We start from the raw sequence: 25952 nt of genomic DNA, 5'->3' as shown, positions 1-25952 counted from the left end.
GCCGCCCGCCGCGCCGGGGCCGTTTAAATGGGCCAAGTTGTGGCGGCGGCGGCGGCGGCGGAGTCTCCCAAGTCCCCGCCGGGCGGGCGCGCGCCAGTGGACGCGGGTGCACGGCTGACGCGGCCCGGGCGGCGGGGCGGGGGCTTGGGACCCCCGGGCGGGGCGGGGACTCGGCGACTCCTCGCTGCCGGGCGCGGCCTGGAGGGTGGGTCGGCGAGCCGGGCGCGGGTCTTCCCCGGGCGCGGGCGCAGGTGGCCGGGACGCGGGACTCCGGACGCCCGGCGGGGCCCCAAGGCCCGGGAGCTGCGGCGCTCGGCGAGTCGGTCCGGGATCGATAGCAGCTCCGGCAGCTCCATGTCTCGGGCCGCCGAGGCCCCGCCGGCCGGCTGGGCAGCAGTCCGGGGAGGCCTGGCGGGCGGCGCGGAGGCGGCGGCTGCAGGCGCCGGGGCGCAGTAGCGGACGGGGTGGGCGCGCGGCCAGGCGCCTCCCCGGCCCCCGCGACCCAACTCCAGCCCGGGCCGGGATAAGTTGCTGCCGCCGGCGGAGAGCGGGGCTGCGAAGCCACCGGGGCGCCATGCCGGCCGTCAAGAAGGAGTTCCCGGGCCGCGAGGACCTGGCCCTGGCTCTGGCCACGTTCCGCCCGACCCTGGCCGCGCTGCCGCTGCCGCCGCTGCCGGGCTACCTGGCGCCACTGCCCGCGGCGGCCGCCCTCCCCCCGGCCGCCTCTTTGCCCGCCTCGGCCGCCGGCTACGAGGCTCTGCTGGCCCCGCCGCTCCGCCCCCCGCGCGCCTACCTCAGCCTGCACGAGGCCGCCCCGCACTTGCACCTGCCCAGGGACCCGCTGGCCCTCGAGCGCTTCTCGGCCACCGCGGCCGCGGCCCCGGATTTCCAGCCGCTGCTGGACAACGGCGAGCCGTGCATCGAGGTGGAGTGCGGCGCCAACCGCGCGCTGCTCTACGTGCGCAAACTCTGCCAGGGCAGCAAGGGCCCGTCCATCCGCCACCGCGGCGAGTGGCTCACGCCCAACGAGTTCCAGTTCGTCAGCGGCCGCGAGACGGCCAAGGACTGGAAGCGCAGCATCCGCCACCAAGGTGCCGCCACCCCTCCCTTCGCTGCCGGGACCCGCGGGCCCCGACCCCACCCCAACCCGACTCTGACACCCGTGGGGGCGCGGGCCGTCGCCGTCCCTCCCTTCGCTCCCCGGGGACCTGCGGGCCCCATCCCACCCCCTACCCGACTCGGACACCCGGGAGCCTCCGGCTCGGCCGAGGGGGCGCTGCAGCTCCAGGGCTGCGCGGGGACACACCCGCCGCGCGCGGAGGCCTCGGTGGACCCGGGCAGAGCGCCCCCCGCTGCACCTCCCTCCAGCTTGGGCCACAGCGCTTGGGGCTCGCGGGCCGCCCTCTCCGCTCGGAAGGTCTCTGCAAGGCTCCTGGGCCTTAAGGCCCAAAACAAGTTTATGGGAACTCGAGAGAGCCAGCAGGAGGCGGGTGGGAGGGCGCGAGCCCCGGGTTGGGGGGCGTGGAGGGGCGCACGTGCGGCCGGGTGCGAGCGCGCGGCGCGGGAGGCTGCGGGGCGGGGCGGGGCGGGGGCGCGCGCGGAGCCCCAGCGGCGGTGCCAGGGCACGCAGCCTGTTTTGGCGCCTGCGGGCGCCTGGCCCCAAGGGTGCGACGCGGGGGCGCCCGAGCCGGGACACGGGGCGAGGTGAGCGCCAGGCGCCGCGAGGAGTTAAAAAGTTCGGGACCTGAGCGGTGCGTGGCTCCGCGGTGGCCGCCGCCTCCTGCCGCGCAGGCCGAGGGTCCCAACGGCCCCGCTCACCGCTCCGGGACTCAGCCCTTCTGGGCCCGGCCTGCGGCTCCCTCGGGACCCGGGAAAGGGTGGAGCGCGGGAGGAGGGGCGCCGGGTGGGGACGCCCAGGCCCTTCGTCGGGGGAGGGCGCTGCTCCCGGGCTGGAGTTGCAGAGCCCAGCAGTTCCCTGCCGCGTTCGCGAGGGTGGGGCGGGAAGCGGGCTGGGAAGTCGGGCCCAGGTGGGTGTGGGGGGTCGGGTGTATTTCGCCCAGGAGACGGGAAGCGGGGACTGGCCCTGCCGCCGACTGCGCCCAGGAGCTTGCCGCGCCCTCACAGGCTCTGCCTCGCCTCTGCTCGCAGGGAAGAGTCTGAAGACGCTTATGTCCAAGGGGATCCTGCAGGTGCATCCTCCGATCTGCGACTGCCCAGGCTGCCGAATATCCTCCCCGGTGGTGAGATGCGGGGCTCGGTTGGGGCTGGGACTTACTCCTCCTGCAGAGCTTGTCCCTGCGGTTTTCAGGATCGAGAGTCCTCACCTCACCCCGTGGCTGTGCTGGAGGGAGCCTTCGCAGGGCAGAGGGAAGGGGCTTTACTTCGAGTTCTCCCAGCCCTTGTACCTAAACAGGGGGAAGAGTCCTTGGGCACCCAAGCCCCCTCCCAGTGTGGAGACAGGGGGGCCGTGCCTGTCCTAGAGCCTCCCCTTGGGGGCCTTGGAGCTGCTTCTCCTCGAGTCCTGGGTCAGGGTCTTGTCTCTGGGAGGAGTAATTCAACATGGGCCTGGCACTGTGCCCTGTCACAGCTTGGGAGTCACCGTGTTCTCTGGCCCAGCTGGTGAGGTGTGATTCTGGGTATGACAGCATTTTGGGGAGCTACAGGCTTGGGTGTGAGTGACTTGTGTCCCTGGGGTGCTGAAGGCCAGGGTGCAAGGGCCTGGGTGTCCAAGTGTGTCCTAGGGACACAGAGGCTACCCAGGGACAGTCTTTGCAGTGTGGGCCTTTGGTGTCCGGAGAACTGGAGCTGGAGCCTGGTTCAAGGCCCCAACCCCCGGTAGACAGCTATGGACACCCTCAGTGAGGGAGCAGGCAGGAGAGACTGGGTTGCTGGGAGCTCCCTTCTGCTCAGGGAGGCACCTGCACCCCCCACCCAGCCTCCAGCCCCCTAGTTGGACAGCGAGGGTTGGAGGATTGATGTGAAAACGAAGATTGCCTGTTGGGAAGGACCAATTTGGAGCCAATTAGGGCCATGGCTGCTGGGGGTAGGGGCTGCAATTCCTGGTACACTCAGGAGCCCCTTCTTCCAGGAAAGGGTAGGAGAGGCAGAGGTGCAAAGTGGCCTGAGTGGCCCACCTCTGCTTGCCTGCTTTGGGCCTGAGGTAAGATGGGGGAGGGGATACCCCAGGGGCCTGTGAGCCGCTAGTGCTTGGTAGCCTGGGCACTGGGAGGCTGCAGACATACCTGTGAAGACAGCTGCTCCCTCAGACATACAGCATTTGGGCAGGGAAAGGGGACACAGATGCACTTCACCCATGTGCCCACCTGACACACAGTCCGACACGGATCTGCACGCACAGGCAGGCAGTTCACAGAGTTCCCAGGCAAGTGTGCAGACAGCTGGCAGCCCCCTGCCTGCTGTCACAGACCTACCCAGGGCAAGAGGCCCAGTTCCCTCCTTTCAAGCAGCTGGTGCTGGAGAGGGCTCCTCTGGGCAGCCCACTGGCTAGCCTTGGGTCTCTGTTTGGATGGGAGCGGCCCCCTTGAGGCCTCCCACAGGAGTGGGGAGCAGGCAGCCTGAGCCCAGCATCAGTCTCTTCTGACACTGCTTCAATGGGCGTGCATCTCTTCCCCAACCCAGGGCCACAGCCAGGAGATGCCCCCGCACCTGGGGCTCCCAGGTTCCTGCCCTGCGTGAGGGACAGCTCAGATCCAGGCCTGCCTCTGCCAGTCCCTCCCAGGCCTGTCCCACACCCTTCCCCTAGGAAGCAGCTTCAGGGGCCCCTTCTTTCCAACCCCCACGTTTCTCACTCAGAGGCTGTCTCCCCCAAGCCCCATGCCAAGTCCACAGGTATGTGCACCTCATGGTCACGGAAACTCCAGGGCAGAATATGAGTGTGTATGTGCCTTGGGGACCCTGCACAGGGGCCCTGCAGGCCAAGCACCTCCCGAGAGGAGGTGCTGTCAGAGGCTGAGTTTTCAGATCTGTGTGCTGTGGGACTGGGGTGGGCTGGCCGAGGTCTGTAGTGTGGAGGAGGTATGTTCTGTCCTTGGGCAGGGTGGGTGCCAGGGAAGCTGTCCTAGTCCTCAGCACCCCCATCAGCCACCCCAGACCTGCCCTCCAGGTGCCTTGGGGTGTGGCTGGGGTGCCAGTGTGTCCCCACGCCCGACTCTGTGCATCACGGGGCTGAGGCTGGCATACAGCCTGGGCTCCATTCCCAGCCAGCCGGCCCTGGCCTCCTTCCAAGGGGCAGTCTTCTGGTCCTTGCTTCCCTCTCTTCCCCATCCCACAGACAAGAAGCAGAGAGAAAAGCATTGTGTCTTCTCAAAAGAAGGGAGGTGGGAGGCCAGGCGCGGTGGCTCACACCTGTAATCTCAGCACTTTGGGAGGCTGAGGCGGGTGGATCATGAGGTCAGGAGATCAAGACCATCCTGGCTAACAGGGTGAAACCCCGTCTCTACTAAAAATACAAAAAATTAGCCGGGCGTGGTGGCAGACGCCTGTAGTCCCAGCTACTCAGGAGACTGAGGCAGGAGAATGGCGAGAACCCAGAAGGCGGAGCTTGCAGTGAGCTGAGATCGCGCCACTACACTCCAGCCTGGGCGACAGAGCGAGACTCCGTCTCAAAAAAAGAAAAAAGAAGGGAGGTGGGAGAGGAGAGGCTGTCAGAGCCTCTCAGCCCTGGTGCTTGGGCTGCAGAATGGCAGAGCTGAGTGAGACTTCCCAGCACAGCGCACTCCAGACAGGCTGTGGCTGTTGAAGCGAGCCCTGAGCTCCAGCTGACACGCAGAGGCCTGGGCAGACAGGCACTGCACCTACAGCCTTGGCCGCACGCTGTGGTCATTGGTGTTGGGGGCAGCCCAGGGCCAGGGCAGCGTCTTAGCAGGGGCCTTGGACCCCATGCCCCACCCCCGCCCAGCAGTGCTGGGTTTTCCCACTGAGCTGTTGTGGAGAGAAAGGAGGGGACTCAGCGCGGGCCCTGTGGCCGGTGAGGGGAGACATGGCTCTGGGACGGCGGCCTCCAGCTGGGTTGGGGGATGCTCCAGCTTCCAGACCCTTGAGGAGGGGGCACTGCCCAAACTGAGCTGGTGCTGGGGCTGTGTATTTGAAGGTGATGGTGGTTCTAGGTCTGAGGAGGACACTCTCCTAACACCTTCATCCCCAAGCTCCGGGCTGTGTTTTGGCATCGGGAGGGTGGAAGCCCAAGGAGGCCCCGGCGACTGAACGGAGGAGAGGGAGTTAGTTAGATGCTATCAAGGGCTCCGCCACCTCCTGGAGCCAGCAGCCTGTTGTTACATTTTTAAAAGCCTCCCGCCCACTGGAAAATAATCAATAACTTTCCTTTTTCCCCTGGGGGTGGCAGGACCTAAAAGCACTGGAGGAGTCCAGAAGTGCGTGGGGCTGGGCCAGAGCGAGTGTGCTGTGCAGGGTGGTACAGGCGTGTCTGCCACGTGTGTGCGTGAGCTTGGGGCTCGGCTGTGCTCTGCAGGGACCACACCGGGCTTGTCTGCTCCCACCCGAGGCACCCACCACTCCACACACTCGTTCCGTGGGTGCAAGGGAGATGGGAGGAAGAAGCCATGTGAAAAATGCCAGGCAGGGCTGGCGGAACAGAGGAGCTGGGCTGGTCAGGGCTCATCGTCTGGTGACCCGTGAGCCCCAGGCCTGCAATCTGCGAGGGTTCAGCTCAGACAGTTGCCAGTTGCCTTGCGCCCGGCTGCAGCTGCCTCTGAGCTGGGCTGTGCGTGGCGCTGATGAAACAGAAAAGGGCATTCGCTTGTCAACGTTGGCGTCGGTGGCAGGCTGTGGTGGGGCAGAAGGTTCACAAAATGTGGGTGGGATTGGCAGGCGGATACACGGAGGTAACGTGCACTTGAGTGCACGTCCACTAGAACTAGCCCCAGGCCACAAGCAGATCCCAGGAGACACGCAGGGGCCCTAAGAAGGGAGCTGGGAGTGAGGTGCACACAAGCCCGGGACGGGGGCCCCAACTCGCCCTGGAGTTGGCCAGGACCCTCCAGCATTCTCAAGGGCTGTAGTGGGGGGGGGGGTAGAGGAGGGCTGACCCAGTGGGTGCCGTCTGTAGGGGGATGTCCAACTGAGGCCCCGTCTCTCAGCTCTCCTCTGGGTCTCTGGCCAGCTGTGGCTCTTGCTGGCCCCAGGCCCATCCTGGAGGCGGGTGGAGGGAGGATGGCTGCTCTGAGGGCACCTCTGCTGTGCCTGGGGCTGGGCCTGGGGTGCGAGGCCAGGGCAGACCCCCGGGAGACGGAACGGCCCGGTCCAGCCTCACCTTCCTGTCCTCCCGCCCCACCAGAACCGGGGGCGGCTGGCAGACAAGAGGACGGTCGTCCTGCCTGCTGCCCGGAGCCTGAAGAAGGAGCGGACTCCCAGCTTCTCTGCCAGCGACGGTGACAGCGACGGGAGTGGTCCCACCTGTGGGCGGCGGCCAGGCTTGAAGCAGGAAGATGGCCCGCACATCCGTATCATGAAGAGAAGGTACTTGGACCAGGGCCGGACAGGAAGGCACAAGGCTCAGATGGGGCTGGAGCTTCCGGCCTTCAGCTGCTCAAATGAGAGCGTCCACACTGGCCTCCCACACTTCCCTTGGATGCTAGTCTTTTTGGGGTCCTGTGTGGGTCGCAGGCAGGAGCTGTTTCCTCATCTGCCCCGTCTGGTGTCCCCTCCCACATCTGCTCTGCGGCGCTCACTTGCAGGAGGCAGGTTGGCAGCAGTTGGGACCCAGAGGTCTGCACCTGCCTGGGCCGACGCTCCAGCTACCCCTGCTGACCGGGCCCCAGTCTGGCCAGAGCAGCTCCAGCAACAAGGAGCTCCATTCGGGCTCATGACTGACTGTGCAGAAGCAGCCTCGGCCCCCTACCTGCTGCAGAACGTGAGGGCTCCTCTGAGTGCAACAAGCCGGAGGGAGAAGGGGCCTGGGTTCTGTTCTTTCTGACGTCTGTGTCTGCTGAGGCCAGGAACTGGCCCATGGGCCTCTCCTGGTAGGAGACCCCAGCACGCTGAGCCAGTAGCAGATGGTGCTGGGCACGGCAGCCGCCCTCGTTCACTGCCCAGGGCTGTGGCCCAGCAGGGCACTGACCCGAGACAGGTCTGCTGTCCTGAGGCTGGGGTCAGGGGCCTCCAGAGCAACGTGGACCTTCTGCTTCCCTTCCTGCAGAGTCCACACCCACTGGGACCTGAACATCTCGTTCCGAGAGACGTCCTGCAGGTAGGAGCCGTGCTGTGCGTGCATAAGAGGGGCCGTGACTCCCCTCCCTCCCTCGCTCCCACCCCTGCCCGTGGCTTACTGTCTGCTGTCCCCTGTCTCAGCGTGAGCTGATGCTGGCTGAGTGTCTGCCAGGTTTGATGTGTGCTGCAAGGTTGTCCCCCAGCCCGGGAGGCAGACAGTGTCGCACCCAGTTGAGACTGAAGGGCCCCAGGCCCAGTCAGAGGTAGATGTCGGCAGCAGCACAGGTGTGAGTTCTGGGTAGCCCGGCCCTAGAGTCAGAGTGCATCCTCCCATGTGAGACTGGCCATTTGAGCCCAAAAACGAGGCTGTCACCTCCCCTTTCCCACCCTGCTAGAGACCCACCAGGAGGTGAGAATGGTGTGTGAGTGGGGCCTTGAAGGATGTGTAGGAGCTCACTAAGGCGAGGGGATGGCTGCAGAGAGTGGAGGAACAGGGAAGGGCACGTAGGAGGGAGGAGGAGTGAACCTGGCAGCTGTGGCTCAGTTGGATGCCGAAGGCTGGCGGATGCTGGGCCTGTGGGCGCTGTCCTCTAGGCGGGGAGCCACTGGAAGTTCTGGAGCGGGGCAATGACCAGGTGTGTGTTTGGAGAAGGTCCCTCTGGAGGCCGTCCTGGCAGACGGGGGATTGGATTCAGGCTGGGGAAGCAGGATAGTAGGGGGTGCGATTCCAGGCTGTGGGAAGGAGATAAAAATGAAGAGCCCCAGGAAAGAGGTCAAGGCAGTTGGGGGACCCGAGTTCCTGGCTCCAGGGGGAAGCGGGTGGTCAGTCTGTGAACAGAGCCCAGCTGTGGATTCTGTCAGTGGGGTCAGGTCTTCCCCTGTGGCTTCCAGGGCAGCAAGGCGGGAAGGGGGTGTCCGCCGCAAAGCCAGCTTCCCGGGGCCAGAGCCGTGAGGGCCCAGGGGACCTGCATGTCCTGGCTCCACGCCAGATGTGTTATTTATGTCTCCGAGAATGTCTGAATCTCAGAGCCGAATTACAATAAAAACATCTTTAAACTTATTTCCACCTCATTTTGGGGTTGCCAGCTCAACTGATCATTTTTATGAACTGTCATGAACATTGATGACATTTTATGAGGCTTTTACTTGGGACACTACAGAATAAATTTGTCAGTGAGGCCCGCAGGGAAACCCAGCCGCAGTTCCCCCCCCTCCAGTAACGGCTCCTCCTGCCTGCAGCCCCCTCCTCCATCCGCCTGGCCTCGGGAATATAGCGACCCTCAGCAGCACTGACAGCTGGCAGCCTGGGGTGCGCTAGGAGGAGGCCAGGTCTTCCATCCTGCATGTGCCCTAGAAGGGGCTAGAATGAGTTTCTGAATCTCCCAAGGGCGAGATTTCGGTCAGAGGGGAGGGCGTGCCGGGGTCCCCGAAGGCGAAGGCGCAGCACGCCTTAGCGGACTAAAGCCCCGGTCTGTTGACCTGACCCTGATGTCTGGTCAGAGTGGGTGGTGGTCCCTGAACCCACACTGTGTTTCTTTCGGCCTGTCCCTGGGTCCATCTGCGTCTGCGGGCTCCCACAGAACACACTGCCAAGCCACCTCCATCTGTGTGTTCATTTGCTCCCATCCATTGGTCTCCACCCATCTGTCCGTCTGTCCTTCCATCCCTGTCCCTCTGGCTGGCTGGCTCTGCAGTGACCACCTGCCTTTTGGAGCCAGCAGAGCCCCAGGCCATCCTCCTCTGCCTCAGGAACCCGGGCTGGCAGATGCTCCTCAAGCCATTGTTTGCAGGCGGGGGCTTGGCCCCTCTCTCCTGGGCCCCTGAGCTGGTGGAAAAATGGGCAAGGGCTGGACTGTGTGGTCATCACTGAGCGGCGGTGGCGGGAGGCCCCTGCCTGGGGAGCTGGGGTCACACCTGCCAGGCCCTGGCCTCCCCCTCCCCCTCTCCTTCCTGCACCTCCTGCCCCGGCCCTGACTGCTTCTCCCAGCTTCCCCACCTCCTGACCTGCGGCCCGGCCCCACCACAGAGACCCTCAGGGACTTTGTCCCTTGTGCGAAGGAGGGTGCAGAGGGCATTCTGGGGTTCGAGGACCATGCGCTGATGTGCCCCAGGCCAGGTTCCTGCGTCTCCACTCTGGGACGTCCAGGGCGTGTTTCTTTACATAAAACTGGCATAATTGGCTCACTGAGTGGCCAAGTGACTACAACAGGTTTTCAGGGGCTGGGCCAGGCCAGGCTGTGTCAGAGCCTCGGGAGCAAACTCCAAGGTAGAGACCAGGAGTGGGGAGGGCAGGTGGCACCCAGTTCCCCACCAGGTGCCACTGCCCAGCCACAGCCCCTCCACCCAGCTGTCAGGCCCTCCCTCACTTTCCTTCTGGGCACCAGGCTCAGGGCTCACAGCCAGCCCCCCCCCCCCCCCCCGGAGTCTCTGGGAAGCTAGTTCTCCTGCAGGCGTCCCGGGGACACCAGAGGGGGGACCCTGAGGGAGAACTCCACGGCAGCTGTGGCTGCTGCCAGGCCAGCCCTTGGCCCCCACCCCATGCTGAGGCCAGCAGTCCTCTCCTGACACCCCCGCATCGATTAGGATCATGGAAGGGATGAGACTCGCTGCCGATTAATCCCATAAAGTACTTACTCCCACCCAGCTGCCCTCCTGTGTGCCGGGGGGGGGCTTGCATTCCCACTGGGGGCCGGTGGGGGTGGGGAGAGAGCTGGCATCTGGGTCTCCTGGAAGGCTTGAGAGCCCAGCCTGGGAGTCTTTGGTGCTCGGCTTAGGGGCAGCCCTGGATTAGCCCAGCTCCAGCCAGCCCAGGTCAGGGGGGCTGGGGGCTATTTAACGAGGTTTAGGGTTGGCTCCCAGGTCACTGCGCCAGGAGGCTGCTCCGTTACAGGTGGGCAGGGGCTGCGCTGCAGGAGTGCTGCTCGGGGAGCAGCGCCTGGACCCTGAGCCCCTTCTCTGCTGACCTGGGGAGAGGCTCACGGAACCGGGAAGGGGTGGAGAGCCGTGTTCCACACAGCTCCTCCCATTGCTCTCTGGGACTCTGTGGATGTGGGATTTGGCTGAATTAGCAAGAAGAGGAGAAACGAGGGAACAAAAGAGTTAAATGCATGTTGATTCCAAGCCCACACCTGCTTGGGGGATAGCAGGAGGTCTGAGCACACAGCCCTGGTGCCTGGTGCAAGCTGCATGTGTCTGCTGGTGCTCTGTGTGCGTGGGGCACATCTCATCAGCCACAGGACTGTGCTCTGGGCCTCAGTTTCCTCGTGTGCAGAAACCGGGGGTCAGGGAATGGTTGCAAGTTTTCACCGAAATTCATGACCAAGGGGCTGGCAGCTCGCATGTGGCTTGTTCTCTCCTGGGGCCTGTCCTGCAGGACTGCCCCTGTGCAGATCGGCCTCTTCCTGTGCGGGGTCCCTCTGCCTGGTGGGCCCCTCGACCCTCTTTGAGGCAGGGAGTGAGGTAACAGTGCGATTCCCTCCGGAAGGCGTGAAGGCAGAGCTGCTGGTGCTCCACACAGACGCTCCCTGGAGCAGCAGTGGGGTCCCAGTGCCAGGTTCTGTGTCGCTTTGGCTTGCTCCGTGGATGTGCACACAGTGGCATCATGGGCCACATGCCGAGGTGTGGGCACAGCCTCTCGCAGCTGCCCACGGGGTCAGCCTTTCCCGGTCTCGTTCCGCAGCCAGGACGGCACCCTTCCCACCCTCACATCCAGCATCCACCGCAGCCGCCACCTCGTGATGCCCGAGCATCAGAGCCGCTGTGAATTCCAGAGAGGCAGCCTGGAGATTGGCCTGGGACCTGCAGGTGAGGAGCACAGGGGGCCTGAGGGCGGGGTCGGGGCTGTGGGGCCAGAGGACAGTGGCGTCTCCACTCAGCAGCAGCAGCAGCCTTGGCAGGCAGCCAGAGAGGCAGGAGGAGCGGCCTGTCCCCGGGGCTGCATGTGATGGTAATTGTGTTAATCCCAGCCAGCGGGGCAGACAGGAGGCAGAGGCGGTGGCTCCGCTGTGGCTGCCTCCGCTGTGGCTGCCGCTGGGGTGGGCTTGGAGTGGCCGGGGCCCTGCCACCCCCTCTTCATAGGGCAGACGTAGGCGTGGCCTCAGAGGTTCAGAAATGCACACCCCGGAGGAATGCACTCACTGCCACAGACAACCGCGCAGCGCACGCCTGACTGGTCCCGCCTCCTAGGGCTCCGGGAGGAAAGGGGGCCCGGGAGGGAAGGGGTTCTGGGAGGGAAGAGATCCAGTGCCTGAGGGAGGTGCTGCTGCCTGGTCACAGTTGTGGGGGGATAAGGGGAACCTGGCACAGGACCTCAGAGGGAGGGGGCTGTTTGGGGACCCAGGCCCCCCTCAGAGGGCACTGCTGTAGAGAGGGGCACAGCAGAGCCTCAGCCCCAGGGCAGGCCGTGAAAGGAGGGGGTCGCCCCTGAGGCCCTGTGGACCCTGGGCAGGGGTGTTCCCAGCAGGGCCTGCATCTCTTGGGAAGGTGGGGTGGGGGAGGCCCGCCCCCATCTGTGTCCCCCGTCTGCGTTCTGTGCGCCTGGGAATGCCTTTGTGGGACTGGGTGGGGGCAGCTTCTGATGCCGCGTGGAGGACAGCCGAGAGGCGGTTGATAAAATCTAATTGCCCCATCGATTGGCAGAGCTGAGGGAGCCCCACAGTGATTGAGATAGTCTGAGCCAGCAGGCCCTCCCCGTGCCCTCACACAGGGAGACCTCCTCAGGTACACGCGTGTGCGTGTGCAGGCATGTGTGTGTCTGGGGTCCTGTGGGGTGCACGTGATGGGGGCTGCCCGGCAGGTCTCACCCACGGAGTCAGGGCGTGTTCATGCACTTCCGGGCTCCTGGGCTCTACAGGGCCTCGTGTGTCCGGTGACCCGTGTCCACGTCTCCCACGCACACTCCGTGTCAGGGCCTGGCCCGCTCCCTGGAGCTTCCTCTTGGAGGGCATTCACCTCTTCTCCCTTCCTGCGACCCCAGGAACCGCACATCTATGCTCTTCCCAGCCCGGGCCCTCCCGCTGAGCTGCACCTCCCTGGGCCCTGGGCTGTGAGGGACTCAGAGCAGGTCCTGCATCTGCCTCTGTGAGACCGCCGGGGTCCACCCGTGACGAGTGCGCGTGGCCTCATTGGCCTTCCTGCGGTCTCCTGGCAGGCCCCCTTCTCCTGGACTCCCCCACCCAGTCACCTCCCCCAGGCTATGAGGAGGCCTTAGCCCCCCACATGAACGGAAAGGGGAGTTTCCACGTGTAAAATGGAAAACTGATTGTCAGGAGGTGAGAGGCCGTGCTAGCCCTGAGGGCATGTGCATGGTGGGCCAGGCAGCAGGTGTGGAAAAGAGCCAGACTCCTCCAGCCTCAGCCCACTCCCTCCCAGCCCACTGAGCTCTGGCACGTCCCTGGATCCGTGCGTGGCCAGGTGCCCCCCGCCGCCCACGGGGTCCAGCCGCCCAATCTGTCACTGAGGTGGGGACCCTGGACCAGGCCATGGGACTGACCCTCTCTCTGGGGCCGGGCCTGACAGCGGCCGGGCCAGGATCAATAAGTTATTAGCACTGCTCTGTCAGCTGTAATGTGGGATTGATCGGTGTGGCCGCCGCACTTCCCCAGCCTGATAAAAATGACAGATTAAGGGAATAAGAAAAAAGAATTAGGCCTGGAGCTGACGGCAGGGCTTGTGGGCGGACCGGCTTGGGAGCCCCACTGCCTAGGCCTCATGGAGGTCTTGGGTCACAGGGGGGTGGCCCCTTACCCCACCCACCTAGAGGCCTCATGAGGATGAGGAGGGGCCAGAGTCGGAGGCACTGGCTAGCCCGGGAGACCCCCAGGGCATGGAGTCAGGGGCTTGGGATGAGCTTGGGGTAGGTTGGTGATGGGTACATGGATGGTATGGTCTGGAATGCGTGTGGTCGACAGGACCCAAGGGAGGACCTCAGGAGAGTGGGCTGGGCCTGGTGTGGGCCTCCCCTCTGCCACCTGCTGGGCTGGCCTCCTGGCTGAGGAGGTGGGTGAGGCTACTGGGAGGTGCACCCCAAGAGCCCAGAGCCTGGCTGGGCAGGTGAACAGGGCGTGACAGCCACACCAGGGTGCTAGCTCAGGCAGGACTGAGCCAGAGAGGAGGACTTGGGCCTTCTAGGGGCAGGGATGGGTATGACCAAGTAGGAGGCCTGGGAGTGGAGGGGCCTCAAGGTGGCCTGGGGGGCCCACAGCCCAGTGACTCACGGTGCAGGAAGAGGTCAAGTGTGAGGTCCTTCCTGGCTTGTCCTACCCCACGCTGGCATGTGACCCTGCACAGCCCGCCCTCACCCCTGTCCAGGAGGGAAAGGTGGTACCCAGTCAAATCAAAAGCTTTTTATTCTCCTCCAGGGGGATGACGGGGGGCTCATTAACTGCACAAGAAGCTAGGCTGGCGGGTGGGGCAGCCGGGTGCCGGCTGTGGATCTCTTCTGCACACACGCACCAGCACCAAGGCCAGTGTCAGGGCTCCCCTGTGCCCCTGCCCCACCACAGCCAGGTGTGATGTCCTCTGTGCTGAAGCCTGGGGCTCCCAGGGCTGGGCAGGCCTGTACTCACCAGGACCAAGGGCCCCCTGAGAGATGGTGGGTGCCGTCCAGGCTGAGCTGGAGCAGGGGCTGGGTCCCCCTTCCATTCCTTGAGATGCAGGTGGGCACTCACTACCCTCCCGCAGGTGACCTGTTGGGCAAGAGGCTGGGCCGCTCCCCCCATACCAGCAGCGACTGCTCTTCAGAGAAGAGGGCACGAAGCGAATCCCCCCAAGGTAAGAACGTGTCTCTTACAGGTCACCCGGGGAGGGGGCAGTCCCTGAGGGTCCCCTGGACCCCGAGCAGGGGCTCTAGAGGGGGTGTTCCTCGGCAGTGCCTGGAGAAGCCTCTCACCCCGGGTCCTCCCCAGTAGAAGCACTGCTGCTGCCGCCAGAGCTGGGGCCCAGCATGGCCCCGGAGGACCACTACCGTCGGCTCATGTCGGCGCTGAGCGAGGCCAGCACCTTTGAGGACCCTCAGCGCCTCTACCACCTGGGCCTCCCCAGCCACGGTGAGGACCCACCCTGGCATGATCCCCCCCAGGAATGAGCCCTCAGCACCTCCCCACCTACGTGTGCTCGGCCATTCCTGTTGCTGAGGCTCTGCTGACTCCGAGGCCAGGCTGGATGCAGGTCCCTGGAGGGCCCCCTCTGCCACACGTCCTGCCCCACGCCCCCTGGGGCGGGCCACACCTCCATGTCCCCCAGGCCCCCAGGCTCATGGGTGACTCCCATTTTATATAGGGAGAAATGGAGTCTGGGGTGGACCCAGGTGAGGGTGGACGGTGGGCATTTCAGCAGCACCCCCCCCAGGAGAGCAAGCTCCTGGACCCTGTGGTCTGTGAGTCGTCTCCAGCCGGGGGACGCTGACCTGCCAGATGCCTGCCCCAGGAGCCTGGGGAGGGGCAGTGAGCAGGACGGCCGGCTGGGTGCACTGGGCATTTTGCCACCAGGACTCCCCAAGTGCTGAAGAGACCCCAGCTGGAGGGCAGCCCCTTCCCTCGGGTCGGCTCTGACCCTGTCCAGCCCACCTCATGACGTTCTCCAGGGTCACTCCGGGATGCAGTCGGACCTCCTGCCCGCTGCACTCAGCCTCCCAGGCCCCAGCCGCCCGCCTGGCAGGGGAGCTTGGCTTTTCGGGCTAGAGGTGGGTGGGGGCGCCGGGAAAGGAGGCAGGATTCCTCACACCAGGCACCGTCCCCCAGGGCAGCTCAGGCACCAAGAGCCTGAATAATTCACCAAATGTTAATAATTTAAAAATCCTCCTTTTTAATTGCTTTCCCTGCTCTGCCTGGGGCCGCTCTGCTGGCCGCGCGGGGGAGGGGGCGCCGGCCGCCGGGGAGCGCGCTGTCAATCAGGCCGCGCCGCCGCCCCCGCCCCCGCCCCGCCGCGGAGCCGGCTGTAAATAACCCCGGCCCCGAGCGCGGGGGCGCTGGGCCCCGCTGGGATCGATGCGGGCGGCCGCGCCGGCTGGGCTCTGCGGGCTGGCACCCGGCCCGGGGCGGGACCCACCTCCGCTTTCGGGTAATTAATTTATAAACAGGCGGCGGTGGAGCTGGCGGAGCCTGCACTGTGGGGGCTGCGGGGACTCGGGAGGCCCGGGCCTGGGCGGGAGCGAGAGGCCGAGAGACCTGGGAGGCGGCGCCTTAGACGCGGGCGCCGCGTGCGCATTGGGGCGAGTGTGGCCACGCGGGACAGTGACCCTGCGCAGCCGGGACTGGGCGACCCCTGTGCTAGTGTGGCCTGCGTGCACGGGCGCTGCCCTGCCGTTGTGACAAGCTCTGGCCAGCCGTGTCTACCATGGGGAGCCCAGATTTTCTTGCCTCCCAGCGAGGAGGGGGTGCCCTGGGCGGTCAGCCCCTGGCTGGCTCTCCCGGACGATCCGGCTGCCCCGCAGGCGCTGTGTCCTCGGGACCTCTGCACAGCCCCCTCCCCGCCAGCCTCACCGCCTCCCAGGCCAGAGGCCTTCAGGCTCGCGGCTCCCCTTCGGGCAAGAGCCTTTCCCGACACTTCCCCGCCCGGCATCTTGTCTGCCGCCTCGGCCCTGTGGCCGCCCATCCTCCTGCCGCGTGCCCGAAACCAGCCCAGGGGCCGCACACGGCCGAGTGGTGTGGGTACTTGCCCACCTTGGTGTTCTACGCTAGGACGCGGGCTGGGGAAGGGGGCCGAATAGCGGGGGGTCACTGCTGTTGTCCCCCACCCAGATCTCCTGAGGGTCCGGCAGGAGGTGGCAGCTTCAGCTCTGAGGGGCCCGAGTGGCCTGGAAGCCCACCTGCCCTCCTCCACGGCAGGTCCGCGTCGGAAGCAGGGCCTGGCTCAGCACCGGGAGGGCGCCGCCCCAGCTGTCGCCCCGTCCTTCTCGGAGAGGTACTGGGGTGGCTGCCGTTCTCTGCTTGTTTCTGGGGTACGACCCGCACCCCACGCTCTCAGCCACCAGCACGCGCCCCGAGTGTGCCAAGAACTGTTCAGGTCCAGGTTCGGTCCGGGCAGAGCGTTTCGGGGGTGACGCCGCTCTGGGCTGCAGTGTTGAGGGCGCCACTGGGGTGCGTGAGAGAGGCTGAGGCCGGTCGGGGGTTCCCTGGAGGAGAAGCCAGAGAAGGGGAGAGCTCCAAGTCTGGAACCCCGGGGTCAGTCGGGAGGGGTTGGCCAGAGGACGCAGAGCTGGAGGCGGAGGGGGACCTGGCTGGCGCTCAAATTCAGACGCCGGCGCCGGATCTGTTCCCGGCACAGACCCGGGTTTCTGGGGTCTAGGAGACAAGGCGGGGCGGGGCGGGGGGTCCTGGAGAAGGGAGGGGCCGCCTGAAGACCGAGTCCCCGCCCGGCCGCCGAGCCCGGCGTCTGCAGCTGCCTCCACCGCCGCCCGGATTGCGGCTAATGACGCCCCCGCTGCCCCCGCCGCTCGGGTCCGCAGGGGAGGGGAGCAGGCGGGGCCGGCGCCCCGCGCAGTAATTGCCGCTGCAGCCGCCGCCGCCCGCCGGGTCAGCGCCTCCGCGCCGCCGCGGAGATTAATTGGCGCCGCCGGCGGGGGCGGGGATGGCGCGCGACCTGGGGCCGTAACGAGCTACGCATCGACCGCCCGCGGGGCCGGCAATTAGCGGAGGCGGCGGGGGAGGGGCGCCGGGGCCTTGACGGGAGTGGGGGCGGGGGGCGCCGCTCACTGCGCTGCCGTCCACAGGGAGCCGCCGCAGCCGCCCCCCTTGCTGTCGCCCCAGAATGCCCCTCACATCGCCCTGGGCCCCCATCTCAGGCCCCCCTTCCTGGGGGTGCCCTCGGCTCTGTGCCAGACCCCAGGTGAGGAGGTGGGTGCGCGTCCCTTGGGATCCCGCGTGGAGTTCCGCGGACCCGTCCCTGCCGCTGTCGGAGCCGAGACGGACGGGGTGGGGGGCTGCGAAGGGCGGACTCCGACCCCCCGACCCCGCGTTGTCCCCCTCCCCCGCCAGGCTACGGCTTCCTGCCCCCAGCCCAGGCGGAGATGTTCGCCCGGCAGCAGGAGCTCCTGCGGAAGCAAAACCTGGCCCGGTAGGTGCGGGGAGGCGGGCGGGCCCGCGCAGCCCGGGAGGCGGCTGACCCGCGTCTGCCCCCGGCCCAGGCTGGAGCTGCCCGCCGACCTCCTGCGGCAGAGGGAGCTGGAGGGCGCGCGCCCACCGCTGCTGGCGCCCGAGGCCGCCCTGCGCCCCAACGACGGCGCCGAGGAGCTGCAGCGGCGCGGGGCCCTGCTGGTGCTGAACCACGGCGCGGCGCCATTGCTGGCCCTGCCCCCCCAGGGGCCCCCGGGCTCCGGACCCCCCACCCCGTCCCGGGACTCTGCCCGGCGAGCCCCCCGGAAAGGGGGTCCCGGCTCTGCCTCGGCCCGGCCCAGCGAGTCCAAAGAGATGACGGGGGCTAGGCTCTGGGCACAAGATGGCTCGGAGGACGAGCCCCCCAAAGACTCGGACGGAGAGGACCCCGAGGCGGCAGCTGCTGGGTGCCGGGGGCCCACTCCGGGCCAAGCTCCAGCTGGAGGGGCCGGCGCCGAGGGGAAGGGGCTTTTCTCAGGGTCCACACTGCCCCCTCCGCTGCCCCTGGGCTTCCCCTATGCCGTCAGCCCCTACTTTCACACAGGTGGGCACCCCCACACTCTAGATCCTTCCAGAGGCCACAGGACTGGCAGGCCGCCTGTGGAAAGGTCTTGGGGGAGGGGGGGCCGTGGGGAGGAAAATCCCACTTAGGCTCCCATCCCACACCTGAGCAGCTGGGGCACACGAAGGTCAGGAGACGGGCGGGTATTGGAAAGCCAGCCAGAGCTCTAGTAACGTGCCACACAACTTAGGCGCCGTAGGGGGACTCTCCGTGGATGGGGAGGAGGCCCCAGCCCCCGAGGACGTCAGCAAATGGACCGTGGATGATGTCTGCAACTTCGTGGGGGGCCTGTCTGGCTGTGGAGAGTACACTCGGGTAAGGGGGGTCCCCATTCCCCAGGGCAGGACTGGAGCTGGCTAACACTCACTACTTCCCTGGAAAGGATGGTGGGGTAGGGCTATTCCCGATGCCCTCTCCCTCCCTAAAAGCAGTGCGTGGCAAGGACAGGACTGTGAACCCCACCTTTTTTTTGCCAGGTGTCTGCCTGACACCGACTCAAACCCAACAGATCATTTAAAAACAAATTTCTGTGAGCTGCACAAACAGCTCTCCTTGGCTTTCCTGGGCTGGAGGATGAAGCAGGCACCCGGGTCCTGACCCTCCTTCTCTCTTCCAGGTCTTCAGGGAGCAGGGGATTGACGGGGAGACCCTGCCACTGCTGACGGAGGAGCACCTGCTGAGCACTATGGGGCTGAAGCTGGGGCCCGCCCTTAAGATCCGGGCCCAGGTGAGCTGCGGGGGAGTGAGGTCAGGATCTCCAGACCACAGCTGGGCAAAGCTCTGGGTGGGTGTGCGCCAGCCCCCACCAGGCCATCTCTCTGCAGGTGGCCAGGCGCCTGGGCCGAGTCTTCTACATGGCCAGCTTCCCTGTGGCTCTGCCACTGCAGCCACCAACCCTGCAGGCCCCAGAGCGAGAACTTGGCACAGGAGAGCAGCCCTTGTCCCCCAAGACGGCCACATCCCCCTATGGAGGGGGCCACACCCTTGCTGGCCGAGCTTCACCCAAGCAGGAGAATGGGACTTTGGCTCTACTTCCAGGGGCTCCTGACCCTTCCCAGCCTCTGTGTTGAGGTGGCCGGGGCTACGGGGTGGGGCCACACAAATCTGCAGGAGCCACCACTCAGTACAATGGCCCTGCCTCCCACAGCTTTATTTCTTTTGGTTTTGGATGCAAAACAAAAAATTTTGAAGGAAAATGTGACTTCAAAGAAAAGGAAGCAATTTCCAAAGACTTGGGGGAGTGAATGTAGAGCCTGGTGCAGACGAGGTCTGCAGATGGAGGGCAGAGGTCTGCAGGCCTCCCCCTGGAACCAGGACTGGTCTAGTCTCCTGACAGCAGGGTCATCATCTCCCCCGCAGAGCTGACTTCAGTCCAGAGCTGTGGGGCTTCAGCAGCCACGCCGGCCCAGCGCAGCTCTCAGTACGTTTGGTCTTTCTTCCATGCTGAAAAATAAATAGAGCCTGTGCCCTGTCTACTGCCTCCCCCAGCTGCAGAGACGCCAGCCTCTGGGCCTGACTGCCAGAGAGGTGGGAGCATTGGCCACCAGCACGGCAACCCCCACAGGCCCCCAGATGGGCTGCCTTAGTCCTCTTCTGAGAGCTGCAGAGCCTCCAGCTCGTCCTCCGGCCCCTGGGCCAGCTGCTGCAGCTCCCCAGGGGCCAGCCCCGCCTCTGCGTCTGGGTCTCCATCTGTGGGGAGAGATGGAGGCTACATAAATTCTGCTTTATCAGGAAGAAGCCAGCCTTGGAGGTTACTCATCACTAATTAATCACGGCACTAATTAATTTAGCCCTGCTGCTGTTGCTGGCTGCCAGAGCCAGAGAGAATAGAGCATTTGGCCTGGCCTCCCCAGGGAAGGGAAAGCCTGGCCCCGAGCCCCCCGCCTGCCTCCCCGCCCTGGTTATGCTCTGCCCTCCCTCCCGCCAGATGGGATCACAGGGCCACACCCCCTCACCCCAAGACCATTCACCCTCAGAGGCATCCTCATCCTCTTCCACTCCATGCCAAGTGCTCAGGGGCCCCAGCCTCTCGTCGTCGTCGTCCTCTTCCACCCCATGCCGAGTGCTCAGCGGCCCCAGTATCCCTGAGAAACAAGGAGCAGAGCCCATGTGACTCCCACCCACGGAGTCCAGCAAAGTCACAGTGGGGGCAGGAGGGTGGCCAGGCTCACAACCCTGCCTGGATGCCCGCCCTTCCCTCCGCTGACTTAAACCAGGTGGAGAGGAGCCCTGGGGAGGAACTGGGAGGTCACAGGCCTGGGGACAGGGTTACCAATGCCAGTCGGCCTTTACTCCAAGGAGGGAAGGCACTAGCACCAGAAGCCTGGGAACGCTGAGGTTGGCCCCAGTCGGGCCAGAGCCCTGCAGGGTGGGTACCGATGGCCCTCGTGGCTCTGGGAAGTCCAGCAGAGCCCTCCAGGCCAACCCTTCCCCTGGAAGCACCACACAGGTCCCACCTCTCTCCGAAAAGCCCTCGGTGTCGTCCTCTTCAGAGCTGTTCAGGTCAAAGAGGTCTTTAAATTCCTTCCTGTCCTCTTCCTTCCTGTCAGCCACCTTCCTTCGTTTGATCTCAGGGAAGTTCAGGTCTTCCATCTGGAAGGCCAAAGAGCCAGGGGCTCAGGTGGGAGAGGGCAGGGGCTGACGGCCACAGCTGGGCCAAGCATCGCCAGACCCACCACCAAGACCGTGTGGCCAATTTCTGGTCCCCTCTGTTCCCCAATCAGCACAAAGCCATCCTCCAGGTACCCACCCCACGTCCAAGGTCAAAGGCAGAGCCCTTCCTGCTTCTCCTCACCTGCTGGCCGGGGTGACGAGGTCAGTCCAGCCACTCCACCTGCCCCGAGCCCCCAGCCCATCGGGCCTGAGGGGGTGTGGCATCCCCAACCCAGTGCAGCCCTGGGCTTCCCTGCTCTGGAAACACCTGGCTCTGGTCAGTTCTGCAACACCTACCCCCCTCTCCAAGTTGAATCATCTGGGCACTGCCCTGGCAGCGCAGCCCAGCGCCATGGCCCTGGCCGCCTGGCACTGTTTCCAAACCCTCGCCCTGGTCGCAGAGTCTCAAGTCATAGTCCATGAGCTAGATCTGAAAACCTAGCAAGTCACACCACACCCCAAGCCCCTCGCCAAGCCGCACCCGCTCTTTGCCACTGATCTCCAGCTGGATCTCCCGGTCACGCAGCTTGCGCCAGTGGCTGTAGTACCAGGTCAGGGGGGTCCCCTCTTCCCGGGTCAGCTTCTCCCAGGCTTCCTGGGGGGTTGGGGGAGTTCAGGGTCATGCTTTACCCTGGGCAAACCCCCACATCCCAGCTACACCCTGGCAGGTGCCCTCAGGTGGCACTACCCCCCAGGTTCCACTAACCACTGCCTGCTGGTCAGACACGCCAAAGGAAACCCCCTGGCGGCGGCTGCAGATGTGCTCCGAGTTCTCCTGAACCTTCCCAAGCAGCTGCTGCACCTGTCGGCAGTAGTTGGCCACCTTGCACTCCCGGAGGAAGGACTTCAGCTGCGGAAGGGAGGGGTCAGCCACTGAAGCCCAGGGCTGCTCCATGTGCACAGCTGGCCCAGGTCCCGTGCAAAACCACACGTGGTGACCACGGGGATACCCAGGAGGGAACTCAGTCTCAGGGCTCAAGTGCATCGGTGTTGCGGCTGTGGTGGCAGAGGCAGAATCAGCCCACCCTCTGGGCCAACCAACCCTGCCCGCTGCCCACCTCTGGAAATAAAGTTTTATGCTAGGCGCGGTGGCTCACGCCTGTAATCCCAGCACTTTGAGAGGCCGAGGCAGGTGGATCACCTGAGGTCAGGAGTTCAAGACCAGCCTGGCCAACATGGCAAAACCCCGTCTCTACTAAAATACCAAAAATAGCCGGGTGTGGTGGTGGGTGCCGGTAAACCCAGCTACTCCGGAGGCTGAGGCTGGTGAATTGCTTGAGCCCAGGAGGTGGAGGTTGCAGTGAGCCGAGATCGCACCATTACACTCCAGCCTGGGCAACACAGCGGACTCCATCTCAAAAAATAATAATAAAATACAGTTTCACTGGTGTGTCCACTGCATGGCTCCTGCAGCTGCCTGCGCAGCTGAACACCTGTGGGAAGCAGTGTTCACCATTTGGCCCCTTACAGAAAACATTTTCTGACCCCTATTCCAGACCCCACCCTGAGCCCTGGAGTCCAGAAGCAGAGATGCCCCAATGCCAGGCACTGCCACACAGGAGGACATGGGAGGAACACAGACTGAGGCCCCTGCTCTGAGTGCCCCCGGAAAGGGGGTCCCGGCTCTGTGCATGTGACACGTGACACATGTGAGTGGCCATGTGTGACTAAGTACACACACACACACACCTGTATCTGGATGAGCCTCTGACCAGTTGTGGCTCAGGTGAGCAGACCCCTCCTCCCCACAAACCTGTAATTGGCACATCTGATTCTAGCCACCAGGGCCAGACATCAGGGCCTCCACCCCTCCCTTTGGGCACAGGCCTCCCTGAGGCTGGAAACATCAGGGCTGAGAGCAAACAGACCTCCCGTGGGGGCCCAGAAGGACGTTCTGAGGACAAGGAGAACCCCCTCCTCCGCCCTATTCCTGTCTAAGGTGAGGCTGACTTGGGGTATTTGGCGAGGCAGGCCGGGCCTTCCAGCCACCTGAGAAGCCACTCCACCCACTCCCCATACCCGGGATGGCCTGGGGAAGTGTGCGGTCAGGGCACCAGCCTGAGCCAGCGTCGGCACACTCAGTCCCAACCCCGAAGCGAAGATCAGCCTTGTGGCTCCCCCCTGGGAGGAGGCTGTTGTACTCCCAGGGTCCTCAGCCCGCTGCCCAAGCCTGCCTGCAAACCTCCTGAATGGCTTAGAACCCCTTGTCAGAGTCCCATGGCCCCCAAGGACACCCACAGGCTCCCACTCCCCATCAGCCCCTCCACGGGGGCCCAGGGGCGGGAGCTGCCAGCATGGAGCCTCTACACTAGTCGGGCTCTGCCCCGGCCCCAGGTACCCAGGACAAGGGCACTCTACAGGCCCCGGGTACCCAGGACAAGGGCACCTCTACAGGCCCGGGGCAGCCGGGCCCATTATAAGACAGTATGAGTCGGCCACAAGCAGGTGTAGGCAGGACACACACCTGCAGGACCACAGGCAGCGCCAGCTCCGGGAAGCCGATGCAGTGTGCCTGACTGTGCAGGTACTCCAGGGTGAGGTCGTACAGCTGCTCCACCAGGCCGTCCTAAGGAGCAGGGGAGAGGACTGAGTGTGTTAGGGAGAAGCAGGGGCTGGCACTCAGTCCCCTCCACTCAGACTATCAGGTCAGCCTCATCTCCAGAGCAGGGACTGCAAGACAGGGCCCTGGGCCCCCAGCCCTGATAGACCATGAAGGTCCATGCTTGAACTCAGAGGATGCCAGCCCCCTCCCATTCACCTCAGCACCCCCAACCCCACCCTGGGAACTGCCCAGCCCCTCCCCAGGAGGCCAGCCTCACCCGGTAGGCCTTCTCCTGCAGGTTGACATTGGACAGCTTCAGGATCACAGAGAAGTTGATGGGCTTGGAGCTCATACGCCCCGGCTTCTTGTTGAAGTCGACCTGCTGGAACATCTGGCCCAAGGGCCGTGTCAGGCTGTCTCAGCCCTGTGCCTGGTCACCCTGGCTGCACCCTGGTCCCCCGATCCCCTCGGCCCCACGTCTGGTCCCCCTGGTCCCCTCGGCCCCGCGCCTGGCTGCACCCTGGTCCCCCCGATCCCCTGGCCCCGCGCCTGGTCCCCCTGGTCCCCCTCAGCCCCGCGCCTGGTCCCCCTGGTCCCCCTCAGCCCCGCGCCTGGCTGCACCCTGGTCCCCTCAGCCCCACGCCTGGCTGGACCTAGTCACCCTGGTCCTCAGGCTTCAGCACGAGGAGACCCAACCTGAGACCAGAGATGGGCAGCAGGCATGGTCCCAGCCCCGTGGCTCCCACGGCCTGCTGTGTCCCTGAGTGGGGTTCTGGTCAGCAGGGCAGGATCAGGAACACGGGTCCTCTCCCAAAATCCTGGGAAGCACTAAGGACCCGCATCTGGAGACCTAGAGGTGCCTGCCACACAGAGTACCAGGACAGTCCCCATTCCCGACGACGTGGCACTGAGGCCCGTCCTGGCCCTCAGCACAGCAGCGCCACATAGGGCTCTGTCCTGAGCAATCAGGATGCAGCAGCAACAGCGAGGAGTGCCGAACACAGGAAGGGATGGAGAGAGGTCCGGGGGTCCCCCTCCCACATCCTCCACAGAAGCCACAGGCTGTGCACCTCCACAGAACATGCCAGGAGAAGGAGTCTAGCCCGGCCTCTTAGTCTTGTGACCCCTCCCCAACCACCAGGAGACCCCTCACACAGGGGCCCTCAGGCTGTGAACCTTGGAGATTCAGGGTACATGCTGAGGCACCCAGAGGACAGAAGGTTATAGGGGGCCCAAGGGTGGAGGCCCCAGCAAGAGACCCCATTCAGCAGGGGTGGCTGCCAGATAGCTGAGCTCAGGTCCAGATGGAAAAACGCCCTGGTACTGATGAACCTCTGGGGGGGCACTACCCTTCTCTAGCCTGGGCCGAAGTATGGGCGGGCGACTGGCTTCCTGCCCAGGCACCGGGAAAGGGCGGGCATAGCCTACAACTGACTGAGGGCTTTGCTTTAGCCTTTAGGGTTTGCTTTTTCCAGAGAGGAGAAGCCTGTATCCCTGCATGAGAGGGGCCTGCAGGGTGCGGCTGCAGTGAACCAGAGCGGTGCAGAGGTGAAGAAACAGACACTGCAAGAGGGCAAGAAAGCATGCAGCTGGGGAGATGGAGCAGAGCGGACAGACACAAAACATGCCTGGAGCTGGGCAGCAGAGCTGGAGGCCCGCAGACGCAGGGGCCAGGCCAAGGGCTGGGCAGTCAGAGACCACTGCTGGCTGCCATAGAAGTGAACGTGGCTTTCTAAAGATGTTCAGCATCCCTGCCTCGGTGGAAGGGCAATCAGGATGTGCCTGGGGCTTCCATACCTTCTGGACCTGGCAACCTGGGGACCCAGCCCCCAAAACAGCTGTGACATGACTCTGGGCCTTCATGAGGCTGAGAACTAATTAGATAAACAAAGTGGAGATCGTGAAGTCCTAAATTTATGGTGGGCTGGGGCCTAACCCACCCACTGAATGTCGCAACTTCAGACTCCAACTTTTCCCTACCTGAGTGGCACGTGCACATGCAAAGATGCATGCACACAAGTGTATACAGACGCATGAGCATGCACACATGCACAGGTACACACATGCAGGCGCACAGGCATGCACGCAGGTGCACACACAGGTACACGCATAGATATGCACAGGTGCACACATGCACAGGTACACACATGCAGATGCATGTGCAAGCATACAGGTGCACACACAGATACACGGATACACACAGATGCACACACGCACAGTACACACATGCAAATGCATGCACACAGGTACACACATAGGTACATACACGTAGACGCACATTCATGCACCCACAAATGGTGCACACACATACACATGCATGCACAAAGGTGCACACACAGGTCCACACACGCAGACGCATGTGCATGCATACAGGTACACAAAGGCATACACACGCAGCATGCATGCACACAGATGCACACGTGCAAAGGTATGCACACAGATACACGCAGACACACATGCACACAGGTATACACATGCACATACCTGCAAGCACACAGGTATTCATGGATACACGTGCACACACACGTATGCACATATGGAAACATGCACACATGGACCAATATGCGCACACACAATTTGCACACGCATGTGCACACAGATGGTGCATTCACACACATGCACGCACAGACACAAACTCACGCACCCACAGATGTACACACCCCCCCATACAAAGGCATACACATGTACACAACTGTCGGGGCAGAGCCTTGCAGAGTGTACAGTTCAGCAATCAGACTGGGGTTTTGGCCCAGCTCTCCTGCCGACTCGTCTTGAGCAAGCACCTACAGGGTCAGGGCCTGGCATCCTCAAGCACAGCCCTAGCAGCAGCTGTCTTCATCCCCAGAGGCCCCACGTCTCCCAACACTGCCCCCAGCTCGCGGAGGAGCACCGTCCTCAGAACACTCATGAGAAGGACCAA

At 64.5% G+C, this 25952-nt stretch overlaps 2 protein-coding genes across 11 annotated transcripts in view; one reads left to right on the top strand and one right to left on the bottom strand.

Annotated features, from left to right (window-relative positions):
* The first annotated feature begins 2168 nt into the window (after nucleotides 1-2168).
* Nucleotides 2169-19001, top strand: SAMD11 (sterile alpha motif domain containing 11). 9 transcript variants are annotated; one of them, XM_023192808.2, is made up of 13 exons: nucleotides 2169-2240; nucleotides 6314-6495; nucleotides 7175-7225; nucleotides 10898-10989; nucleotides 13867-13956; nucleotides 14091-14231; nucleotides 15924-16086; nucleotides 16895-17010; nucleotides 17160-17238; nucleotides 17309-17820; nucleotides 18029-18153; nucleotides 18455-18565; nucleotides 18663-19001. In XM_023192808.2, the coding sequence occupies exons 1-13, from the start codon at nucleotides 2169-2171 to the stop codon at nucleotides 18906-18908; spliced, it is 1980 nt and encodes a 659-aa protein (XP_023048576.1). In that variant the 3' UTR covers nucleotides 18909-19001. The 9 variants fall into 9 exon arrangements, with proteins under 9 accessions (XP_023048576.1, XP_023048575.1, XP_023048573.1 ...); XM_023192807.2 differs by having other exon boundaries at nucleotides 10865-10989; nucleotides 14094-14231; XM_023192805.2 differs by having other exon boundaries at nucleotides 10865-10989; nucleotides 14094-14262; nucleotides 15907-16086.
* The window catches only part of NOC2L (NOC2 like nucleolar associated transcriptional repressor), a 15106-nt gene continuing 8117 nt past the window's right edge, over nucleotides 18964-25952 (bottom strand). Inside the window, exons 13-19 of one of the 2 annotated variants that reach the window (XM_023192803.1) lie at nucleotides 23310-23423; nucleotides 22955-23056; nucleotides 21197-21340; nucleotides 20972-21085; nucleotides 20295-20430; nucleotides 19794-19922; nucleotides 18964-19527 (exon numbers count right to left, since the gene is read on the bottom strand). In XM_023192803.1, the coding sequence (XP_023048571.1) occupies nucleotides 19421-19527; nucleotides 19794-19922; nucleotides 20295-20430; nucleotides 20972-21085; nucleotides 21197-21340; nucleotides 22955-23056; nucleotides 23310-23423 (846 nt within the window). In that variant the 3' untranslated portion in view covers nucleotides 18964-19420. The remainder of the gene's footprint in view (nucleotides 19528-19793; nucleotides 19923-20294; nucleotides 20431-20971; nucleotides 21086-21196; nucleotides 21341-22954; nucleotides 23057-23309; nucleotides 23424-25952) is intronic. The other variant, XM_023192804.1, reaches the window with a different exon arrangement.

Source organism: Piliocolobus tephrosceles, chromosome 1 (genome assembly GCF_002776525.5).
Source record: "Piliocolobus tephrosceles isolate RC106 chromosome 1, ASM277652v3, whole genome shotgun sequence".
Lineage (NCBI taxonomy): Eukaryota > Metazoa > Chordata > Mammalia > Primates > Cercopithecidae > Piliocolobus > Piliocolobus tephrosceles.
This window is presented reverse-complemented; position numbering and strand designations above follow the sequence as displayed.

Excerpts from the sequence above, each read along its gene's own strand:
- SAMD11 (XM_023192805.2), top strand. The coding sequence starts at position 2,169 with ATGTCCAAGGGGATCCTGCAGGTGCATCCTCCGATCTGCGACTGCCCA. Across the intron at positions 14,263-15,906 it reads CCCTGGCATGATCCCCCCCA|TGTTGTCCCCCACCCAGATC; the intron begins GGAATGAGCCCT and ends GGGGGTCACTGC. Across the intron at positions 16,087-16,894 it reads GCCCCGTCCTTCTCGGAGAG|GGAGCCGCCGCAGCCGCCCC; the intron begins GTACTGGGGTGG and ends TGCCGTCCACAG.